This window comes from Eschscholzia californica, unplaced genomic scaffold, assembly GCF_041429995.1.
Source record: "Eschscholzia californica isolate CP2 unplaced genomic scaffold, dmEscCali1.0.p SCAF_4, whole genome shotgun sequence".
Lineage (NCBI taxonomy): Eukaryota > Viridiplantae > Streptophyta > Magnoliopsida > Ranunculales > Papaveraceae > Eschscholzia > Eschscholzia californica.
The window spans coordinates 36,023,996-36,035,985 of NW_028238461.1; the positions used below are offsets into that span (position 1 = coordinate 36,023,996).

The following is an 11,990-nucleotide window of genomic DNA, read 5'->3' on the forward strand; positions in this document are numbered from 1 at the left end:
GCAATTACCTTTGCATACGATTGTCATGTTATATATCTTTAATTGTATGCAAAGTCACAAAAGAATCTTTGGTTGAAATTGATTAGGGTTAGGTTATAAGGTTATAAGCTCCACAATTGTTTTTAAGATATACATAAATAATTAGAAATGAATATTTGATTCAATCACAAGACCGAAACAATTGTTTCTTGTATCTTTGTTTCTGAAGTTGATTAGTTTCAGTCCTTTGCTCCACTTTAGAAGAGGTTGGTTGCTGACAAATTCCTAAATACATAATGAAGTTCATCATCGATCTAACAACATGTATCAAATTAATACACAAATGCTAAATAGTGATGTTACAAATTTAGAGACAGTGTAAATTACCTATAAAGATGGGGTCGTAAGATGGAGACTAATCCATTCCACTTTGAAAGAAAAAGTGAGAGTAAAAAATTCAAAGGCACACCCAACGTATGGAGTTTAATTAGTGCGAAACTGAATGATGATCTTTAGGAAACCACATATCGCATATCCGTCTGCTTCGCTACCTGGACAACTTTAGATGTGATTGCTTGATTTCAAAATTCTGATAACAAATGAAAACTATGTTAGGAACTTAAGACAGAGAAATAAACCAGGAAGTCATTGTATAAGAAATTCGAAGGAAGAAAAAATACCTAGTGCGGGAAGAGTTGAAGTGATGTTTATTGAGTTCAAATTGCTGGAATTGGGTGTTATTTTCGATTATGATTTATGTTTATTGAGAAATAATTCAGGAAAATATAGTCTTCACTTGCACTTTTTTTTTCAAGAAATCCATATGGAAACACCATTCCATGAGGAAAAAAAAAGAAGTTCAAAATCTTCACCATAATGTCAATGTTCGTTCAAAATCTTTCTACTCCTCTAAAGGAACCTTCGCAATTCAACACACCTTCGCCCTCGCCTATATTATGAGTATGATCATCCAATCACATGCAAAATACCTGGTTCTTCGTAAGAAGATGGGTAACTATTAATTGCAATTGGAAATTATGAAAAAAATAATGATACGCACAGGCAATAATTTAGAAAAACTTTCGTTCCTAAATTTGATACTTGTTTTGAAGAGATTTGCATATTCTTCAGAAAACTTAGTTGAAATGCTAATCAGTTTATTTCAAAATCAAGATTATAAGTTTATCCGATAACACATTGACAAACAAAATTAAATAAAAATGATGCTCACCAAAAAAATAAATGCATAGCGCATTATAAGAGATAAAGCGAAGATTTCAATTAATTGACATCCCACTTACAGATAAGAGGTTACTTGCGATGTCTTCATGGTAAAGAAGCCACCTTATGAACCGGTATTGGCTTATTGCCCTTTGTGGAATCATCCCATCTTCTTCATCGTCAACGAGCTTCAATAAGTAGCTACAAAACACAAGTTAGACTATGAAACTATCTTATTTTAGTTTGCAAAGAAAAATTATAAAAATATTTTTGATATTTATTCAAGATCTAAAATGAGATTGCTTTAAGAAGAGAAAACAAAGAAATGATGAAATTCAACATTCCAATATGCAAGGTTGTATGGAAAGGTTCATGATTGAAGGAGTGAAGCGACTCACTCTTCGTGCTTCTTCTGAAAAATCAGATACATTTTGGACTGGCACAACAAAAAATGCAATGATGTAGACACTTTGGTGGTGGATATGCCGAGCATTACTTTGTAAATATTTTAGTTTCGGTTAAGGAGTATTCAGATATATGTATATTCCCTATAATGAGGTTTACCTGCTATTGCTTTGCTTATAGGAGAGCTATCGGGGTAGAGCACAAAAACATGAGTGTCAGTTCGGAAAATCCGACGTCGCAAAGATCATTTCGCTTTGGACAAGAAACAATATGCGAAAATGTTGGTTTGTGTGGCCTTAAATTAGAAACCAAGGAACCATAATCTAAAACATGTATGATGTACTTAAACTGAAGAAATAAGACGGAATAAATTTGCATCGCTTTGTTCGAAATAAGCACCAACCCAAATCATCTAGTTTTTTTTGTCAAAAACTATAATTTTGCAGAATAAGTTGATGATTTATTTAAAACCAGGGAGAAAGAACATAACCAAAAATGCGATTTTTTTTTTTCATGGAACGGTAAAGAAAATTTGCTAATTTGATAGCAGAAGACTTACTGTTTTGATTTTGTACCATAAAGAATTACTTTTACGATAAACCACTCATCTTTGTCAGCATCATCAGGTGTGACCTTAGTTGATACCTGAGAATTATTTGACGAAGACGGAGAATACATTCATCAAAAAACAATTTTGGTAATCAACAAAAAAACGAAAATGAGTTCCTAATATTGGACAGTAATACACTACGAAAATCAAAACATGTTCACCTATCAATTTAGTAGCAGCAACTTCTAGCTGGGTTTGTATAGAAGAACTTGGGGATGTCATTTGAATTTTGATATCTAAACAATTACCCTATTAGAACTTAGGGGATGCCTTTTGAATTTTATACCTTCCCTTACAATACATATTTTGATCGACATGAGCTCATTTGGACATGAACATTCAGTTTTAGTAGCGTCAAACCAGATCAGGCAAAAATCACTTAAACGATATATTATAGCTTCGGAAAAGGAGTACCTGTCTTTTGTGGCTGTTTTGCATTTAGTTTAGTTTTATCTAGAATATCCACTTGAACCATCAATGTGTTTGAACTGATACAAAAGTACAACTTCGTTAAAGGTGAGAAAGACTCAAGAGTCTAGTGGAAGCATAATGCCTCGAAGCAAATATGAATACCTCTATGCATTCTTCGAAAGCTCATTTTCTTCTCTAAATACTGAGGGAGGGCTTCAAAATCATAATAATTCTTTTCTGTTGTACTGCACTTTCTTTGTATTATTAATTATACAAACTATTTATATTACAAATTTGATCCAAAAACAAATTTATACTATTATCTATATTCGATGATTTTGTTCCAATAGAGAAACTATACAAGTTTACATATATAAATTCTATGAATATGTTTTATTAAAGATTTGTTCATTGAATACACCAGATGCAAATCTATTATATGCGCATATATATACAATACTACAGGCTTTATGAATCAAGAGTAAAAAGGGGAAATAAGTACCTTGAGTTGAAGGATCGATCGACTCCAACCTAAGTTGTAGAACAGAAATATAAACAAACTTAAAGGAAAACAGGAAATAGGATATTGTGTCATGAATACGATATTCTGTGATGAAGATGGTAACAGGAAGAGATGATATTCTGAAGTATTTTTAAATAAACTGAAACGAGAACAAACTCATAAAAGCCAGACCCATGAAGTAAAATTTTGCACTATATGTAACTAAACAAAGAAATGTACTTCTATATAGCTGCCAAAAATCTATATTACAAAACTTTTTTCATGCTTTCAAAAACAGCAGCTACTTCATCACTTTTAATTTCATTTCTCTGGAGATCATCACTAGTTATATTTCAGTGTGCTCAAAACATAACTACATAAGTCTATGAAAGACAATTTCAAAGAAATCACAAGCAAATACATTTACTAACTGATAATTTTCATGGTAGATTAGTGTTGTTAAGCTTCCAAATTTGGATTTCAGCAGGGCCATAAAAGAGTATAGCAGTAAAGGTAATAAGGAAACAAAATTTGAGAAAATTAAAATACAATTGTGTGAGGAATTTTCACAAACAGGTTGTGTGAGAAATATGAAAATACCCTGGATTAGTAATGGGTGATACTCTTCAGTCAATAATAACAATTTCAGCTTTGCAAGGACATAATGATTAGGTGAAAACTTCGTAGAATTGAAATGAAATAAAAAAAACTAAGGGAGTAGTAAGTTCATAGAATTGAAACGGAAAAACTTTACAGAGACTGAAACAGATACATTTAAAAAACGACATCAATGATCAAACTTTACCTTCTTACGAAAATCGTGCAATAAAGTAAATGGGTGTGTCCACGTTTGATTCAACAACACAATGTTGAACAATTCCCTAATAGCAACCTTGTCCAGATTTGTACCTAACTCATCTGAAAATTTAAAAAAGATAACAAAAGGATAGTGACATTAACAAAAAAATAGCAATTCCCTAATACCCATATCAGAGTAAACGAAGAAAGATAAATCATGAATCAATCACTTAAAATCAATCAAACTAACATGTTTGTAACCCACAACTGTGATTTTGGAACTACAATTATAACACTTAAAATCAATCAAACTAACATGTTTCAATTTCACGAATTGTTGATGCAAATAATTTTTTTCCTCCTTTTGATAAATTCTTATAAGATAAACAAAAACAATTATAGAAGTCAGAAAAAATTTGAAGGGAATAAGAAAACAATTGACTTCATACCTCTATGAAACATTCTCTCAAACAGTTTGTGAGAACCGTTCTTTCTCCTGGGAAATGAGAAAAAAACACTTATGAGTTTGTTTGCAGTAATCAAATCTTTGACAATCTTTTGATATTATAAATTCTCAATATATCTTCCCTCTTCGTGTAACCAAAATTTCAAAATCTCCCATAAATCACGACTACAATTATTAGTTGTAACGACAAACAATGAAATCAAATAAAATTAAAAATTAAACAAATTAGATTCAAATAAAAAAAGATTAATGAAAAAAAAACTCTATAATCTGAACTACAAATTAAGGAATTCTGAGATTATTTGATTGAGCCCTTAAGAGTTTGATTTTTAATCCGAACCAAATCGACTCCTACTTTAGGGAATATTAGAAACTAATGAAAAATCAGCCCCATAAAAACTGAAAACAATAACTCACTAAAATCTATGATTTTGTTTGGATATTCAATTGCATAAATAACATAAAAAAAGTCTACAACAGAAAAAAGACAATCTTACCTTCAATTTTAGAAGACATGAGAGAGAAGAAATGGAGAGAGAACGAGTGAGGATGATGATAAGTTGTGTATTGCAGAAAAAAGAGAAGAATAAAGTTGTAGAGGGAAAGGGAAAATGGAGGGTCTGACGTTATGAATTAATTAAAAATAGCAAGTGAAGGGACATTGAAGCATGAACGGACAGATTCAGTCTTGGAAAAGAAAATGGATGGCTGGATTTATTTTGTATAATAGATATCTACGTGGACGTCCAGTCACCTTATTGTTGTCCTAGTCATATTTGATGTAGTTATTGTGTCCTCGTCACAAGGATCTATTTTGTATAATAGATATATACTAGGGTATATCCCGTGCCGTAGGACACGGACAGGGGCGGACCCACGTAGGGACCCGTGGGGGCACGTGCCCCCACGGTCCAATGGTTTAGGGTTGAGGGCTGATTCCTAATAGAGCTAATAAATAGAAAACACTCCAGTTTTTTGTCATTAGAGTGTAGTCAGCTCGTTGGTTGTACCCTATGCCAACCGCCTGGTCCACCCAGGTTCGAATCCCTCAAGCCTCCCCTTTTTATTTTAATTTTCCAATTGATTAAATTCTGATATGCCCCCTAGTTTGTAATTAGTTGTACTTTTAGCCCTATATTTCTTTATTTTGACCCCCTATTTACAGATCAGTTCACTTTTTAGTCTTTTTTCATTGTAAATTCAATGACTCCCATTAACATTGTTAGAGAGATAGATATTTTCCTCTATATCATTCTTACACTTTCTAAATATTTAATTTTCTTATACATATATATATATACATGTGTGTTATTTTCTGACTATTTTTTCAAAATGAGTTTCTCCACCCTCGTTCCTTAACTTCTTCATATACAATTCCAATGTGTATAAGTTTACTTGCTTATATTGATTTTAGTCAAAATAACTCACAAGACAATAGTGGTTGAATTGAAGTCGAATGTAACGATAATGTACAGAAATTACTCGCTTTCACATCACATTAAAAATTTGGACGATTTTTGTTCTAAGTAAAAGTGCCCCCAGAAAGAAAATATCTTGGGTCCGCCACTGGACACGGACACTTGTATCAATCAAATGTTACGAAATTTATTGTTATATTTTATTGAGAGAGAAAGATTTTTATTAGTTATTATTTTTTTGTATTATTTTTTGTTTCTTTTCTCTTAAATTAGTTATTATTTTATTGAGAGAGAGATTTTAATTTCTTTTTTAACCCTTGCAATTTATTTTGTTCTTTTTTTGTCTTAAATTAGTTATTTTATTTCGAAGAAACAAAGGATTATTGTTTTTTAAATAGGTAACTTTATTTCTACATAGGACTATGTTTTTTAAAAAGGGATGTTTGTCCCAGTCATAGTTTTCCCTTCTGTTTTATTATATATATATATATATATTATATTATTATTATATTATATTGTTATTATATTATTATTATATACTAGAGTATATCCCGTGCCCTAGGGCACGGACACTTATATCAATCAAATGTTACAAAATTTATTTTATAATTTAATGAGAGAGAGAGATTTTTGTTAGTTAATATTTTTTGGTATTATTTTTTTGTTTCTTTTCTCTTAAATTAGTTATTATTTTATTGAGAGAGAGAGAGATTTTAATTTCTTTCTTTAACTCTTGAAATTTATTTTGTTTCTTTTTTTCTTAAATTAGTTATTTTATTTCTAAGAAGGAAAGGATTATTATTTTTTAAATAGGTAACTTTATTTCTACGAAGGACTATATTTTAAATTTTGAGAAGGGCTTCTAGACAATATGCATAATTAAATAAGGATGTTTGTCCCAGTCATCGTTTTCCCTTCTGTTTTATATAATAGATTTGCGTAAGGAAGGTAATAAAAATAATAATAATAATTATTAAAGCATATGTTTATAATATTATCTTATTATTATATTACTATATTATTGTATTATTGTTATATATATTATATTATTATTATATTATAATATTATAGTTTATTATTATTATTATATATTTGAGTAAGGAAGGTAATAAAAATAATAATTATTATCAAACCATATTATTATAACATTATCTTATTATTATATTACTTTATTATTATTATTATTATTATTATTATTATTATTATTATTATTATTATTATTATTATTATTGTTATATTACTATATTATTATGTTATTATTGTTGTTATATTATTATACTATTATACTATTATTATATTATATTATTATACTATTATATTATATTATTATTATTGTTGTTATTATATTATATTATACTATTATATTATTATTATTATATTAATATTATATTAACTATATTAAATAATAAATATTTACCAATTGTCTAGCAATGTCCAGAGATATCTACAGATGTCTACGAAAGTCGAAAAATATATATTTGAAATATTAATTAATGTTTTTTATTTCATACGGTAAGAGAGTAATAATATCAAAATAATAAATATCAACTAAATATCTATCAATGTCGACAGATATTCATGGTTGTCTACGAAAGTCGAAAAATATATTTTCAAAGTAGTAGTGCAAATATATTATTTCATATGATTAGACAATAATGATAACATTAAAATAATAAATGTCTACCAATTGCTATCAATGTCCTCAGATGTCTACGAAAGGCGAAAAATATATTTTCAAAGTAGTAGTGCAAATATATTATTTCATATGATTAGACAATAATGATAACATTAAAATAATAGATGTCTGCCACTTGCCATCAATGTCTTCAGATATCCACAGATATCTACAAAAGTCGAAAAATATAATCTTGAAATATGAGTTAAAATATATTATTTCATATGGTTTGACAGTAATGACAATATTGAAATAATAAATGTCTATCAATTATCCTTCAATAATAATAATAATAATAATAATAATATCCACTACACATTTTGTCCATGGATTCAATATGTTGAAATGTCCCCAGGACATTTTGTCCATGAACCAAATGTCTTGAAATGTCTCTGACACATTTTGTCTATGAATCAAATGTCTTGAAATGTTCATAAAGACATTTTGTCTACAGACAAATGTCCAGAAATGTCTTGAAATGTCTCCAGAACATTTTGTCTCTGAGTGTCCCCCAATGTCCTGAACCACTACCACTCCCTTACTAATAGTAAAGGAATAAGAAAAATTAGCAAAGATTGTTGTTACTACATTATCCTAATTCAGAACCCAACCTAATGATTCGTTTTCTTTTTGGGTTTTAATGCTTTAGCGCTGTAAAGAAAACATGCTGCCCTTTCTCATACTGGAAGAACACAGAAAAATCAATTATTCAAAGGAGATATATACAAACCGAATAAATCTTTTTTGTGGTAGTCAATAAGCAGAGTCATGCTATTATCCAGTTCACGCTCTTGAATTTTGAACTGTCCATTACTTTCACTAAAACGGGTAACTCGTCCAATAGACCATTTGAGAACGTGTAAACACATTAAAGATGCATATCTGTACAACCCAACCCCCGAATATTTAGGTTGGTTCGAAACAAGGATATACTGACTTAAACACTCCAAAACAACAAATATGCTAAACGAAAACCAAATCGAACATTTCAATGCACCAGACATGTTGACATCAACTTTTTTACATTTTTACTCGAAAGACTACCAAATGAGCATTTCCGGATCATTGGTTAACGACTACAGTAAGCATTTTATTTTAATAACACACATGCCAAAATCCACAAAAAGAAAATGTGGACAAAACGGTTACATAAATGAACAGGGAGAGTTGTATACCCTTTCAAGCTTGGCATTAAACAATCCAACTTTATAAGTCAACTCAAAATTTTCATCCTGCATTTATTTTCCGATCTAAAAAATGGTATGCTAGTGATTCTTTTTAGGACTATATGACATAAAGAAAGTAAATACATGAAAATAGAAAAACAAAACAACATAGAATATATTAAGTGTTATATAAATAGCACCTTCTTCTAGGACTTTATATACAGGTTCTCATATTTGCGAAGTTTCATCTCCAGTTTGTAGTTAGTCCCGTCCCTACATGGATTCTGAGGAGGAAATGTGTTATTTCATTTTCTCTGTAGGGTTACCAAAAGAGAGGCAAAAAGAGAAGTGAAGAAGAGGGTAAAAAGGGAACTCACTAACTTTCTACATACACCTCACATACACCTTCCCAAGACCCAAATAATAATCTTAACTCTCCCTATTTAGTCCTACATCGTTTGGGAGAGCAACATTCAGATGTTATACTATGACTACGACTACAATGTTTGGGATATACGATGTCTTTTAGGTGGCTTGCCCTACATCATTTAGGAGAGCGACATTCAGATGTTATACTATAACCACGATTACAACATTATATACGATATCTTTTAGGTGGTTTGCCTACATCATTTATCATTTAGGGGTGTGATATTCAAATGATATATTATAATTACGATTCCAAAATGGGAGATTTTATAGGCCCCTCATTTTTATTAAAAAGGTACCCCTCAATGATAATTCTCCAAGTGAAATGGTTCACCGGGAGGCCCTATAAAACTTCTCTTCCAAAATTTGAGGATATATGATGTCTTTTAGATGGCTTGCCCTACATCCTTTAGGGGTGCGACATTAAGATGTTATACTATAACTACGATTCCAATATTCGGAACACACGATGTTTTTTAGGTGGTTTGCCCTCGTCAAGAAAAAGACACTCATGAGTCATGCCTATGCGAACGACAACTCTATTATTTGAGATATTTGGGGTATACGATCTCTTTTAGGTGGCTTAGTCAAGAAAAAGACTTGCTCATGCCCATTAAATGACAACTCTAGTATTTTAGATATTCGAAGTGTTTGTTTGGATGGCAAGTTGAGTGAACATTTGCGACAAAAAATGAATCTAATTTTCAGGTCCCGACCTTTTTAATCCAATTTATATTTTTTTTTTAGGAGACTGAGGAAACCCATCTCAACTTCTCATGTGCACCAATTAATTGGGAAGGGAGAAAATTCTTTTCTAAAGCTACTATAGTATATAGTATAATTACTTAGCACTCCACCTTACCCTCCCGAAGGCAATTGTTATTTTTCCTTTAATTTTAACCAAAAATTCTATAGCAATAAACAGTATAATTTTTTTTTCTCCTTCTTCCTCTCCTTGTTCCTCTGCTGTAGGCACTTGTTGTTCTTCTTGTTTTAAGGGTTTCTAGAAACAAAGGTTTGAAAGGTCTTAGACTATGCACCACATGCACCACATCTGGTAAGTATCACTTTCTCGGCCATGACAAGTGTCTCAGTCACACCCTGAACAATTTACAAGTTAAGGTAGTAATCTTTCACATTGACTATATGTTTACAAATGTTATAACTTTAATAACTATATTTTTTTATCAAAGTTATTAATTTTAAAACATCAACTTTATTTACTAATTTTATTAAGTAAAAGTCTTTAATTTTATTAATTTATAAGTAATAGTTTTTAATTTTTTTAACTTTACTAAGTGACCTAATTTATTACAAGATTCTTCTATATTTTAATTATAATAAAATTAAATTATAATATAGATAATAAATTATTATTTTATTAATTGATAACATATATTAATAAACATATAGTTAATACATTGAAAAATTAATAAATGTATAGCTTATTACTTTATTCAATATATGTTATTAATGTTATAACTTTAATAACTATATTTTTATTAACTATATCTTTATTAATACGAGTTATTAACTTTATAAACATCAAATTTATTTACTAATTTTATCAAGTAATATTCTTTAATTTTATCATTCTATTAAGTCATAATTTTTAATGTACTAACTTTACTAAGTGACCTATTTTTTATCACAGGGTTTTTATATATTTTAATTAATTTAAATTACAATAAATTAAATTATAATATATTTTCATTTCTAGATATTTTTCTTTCGACACCGTTAATATAATATTGACTTTTACCTCTAAAAGACATTAAGATTAGAAACAAATCTGTTTAGCAATCCACCTTATGTTCTGGAAGGCGATTGCTTGGTTTCTTTTCATTGTACCAAGAAATTAGAAATTACACTTTATTCTTTCCCTTTCTTCTTTCCTTCTTCCTTTATTGTTATTGTAGAGACTTGTTCTTCATCTTAACTATATGTTTATTAATGTTATTACTTTAATAATATATATTTATTAAAGTTATTAGCTTTACAACATCAAATTTATTTACTAATTTTATTAAGAAATAGTATTTAATTTTATTAAGTAATAGTTTTAAATTTTATTAACTTTACTAAGTGACCTCGTTTATTATAGGGTTCTTCTATATTTTAATTGTAATAAAATCAAATTATAATATAGTTAGTAAACTTATTATTTTATTGACAATAATGAAAATTAATTAATAAATTTTGATAAAGTTGATAACTTATACTAATAAACATATAATTAATAAATTAGAAGATTAATAAATGTATAGCTTATTACTTTATTAAATATATGTTATTAATGTTATAACTTTGATAACTATATTTTTATTAACTATATCTTTATTAATACAAAATATTAACTTTATACCCATAAAATTTATTTACTAATTTTATCAAGTAATAGTCTTTAATTTTATTATTTTATTAAGTCATAGTTTTTAATTGAGTTTTTTCTTTTTTGCCCCCCTACTTTGTGACCAATTTCCTTCTTGGCCCCCTATTTTTCATAAATTCAAATTTAGTCCCTTATTTTCAAGTGAATGCCACAACTACCCTTTCTAATTTCAAAATAAAACTACCAAAAAAATATAAAAAGAGAAAATTTCTCGGTTAGTTATGGCATTTAGTTGAAAATAGGTGAGGTGGAAATATCTCTTTTTTTAATATTTTATTTTGAAATTAGAAAGGGTAATTATGACATTTACTTAAAAATAGGTGGTCAAATTTGAATTTATGAAAAATAGGGGACCAAGATGGAAGCTGGTCACAAAATAGGGGGCCAAAAAGGAAATAACTCTTTTTAATTTATTAACTTTACTAAGTGACCTATTTTATCACAGGGTTCTTATATATTTTAATTAATTCAAATTATAATAAATTCAAATATAATCTATATAATAAAATAGGTGGATG

At 28.8% G+C, this 11,990-nt stretch overlaps 1 protein-coding gene across 2 annotated transcripts; it reads right to left on the minus strand.

The window, feature by feature from the left end:
• Positions 1–382: 382 nt before the first annotated feature.
• Positions 383–4,414, minus strand: LOC147544363 (SAGA-associated factor 29 homolog A-like). 2 transcript variants are annotated; one of them, XM_086637913.1, is made up of 8 exons: positions 4,376–4,414; positions 3,934–4,046; positions 3,129–3,157; positions 2,630–2,703; positions 2,165–2,250; positions 1,281–1,401; positions 660–968; positions 383–568 (listed from the first exon to the last, which is right to left on the minus strand). In XM_086637913.1, exons 1-5 carry the CDS (start codon positions 4,386–4,388, stop codon positions 2,240–2,242), a joined length of 240 nt encoding a protein of 79 aa, XP_086494039.1. In that variant the 5' UTR covers positions 4,389–4,414; the 3' UTR covers positions 383–568; positions 660–968; positions 1,281–1,401; positions 2,165–2,239. The 2 variants fall into 2 exon arrangements, with proteins under 2 accessions (XP_086494039.1, XP_086494038.1); XM_086637912.1 differs by lacking the exons at positions 3,129–3,157; positions 3,934–4,046; positions 4,376–4,414 and adding an exon at positions 2,789–2,867.
• Positions 4,415–11,990: the final 7,576 nt, after the last annotated feature.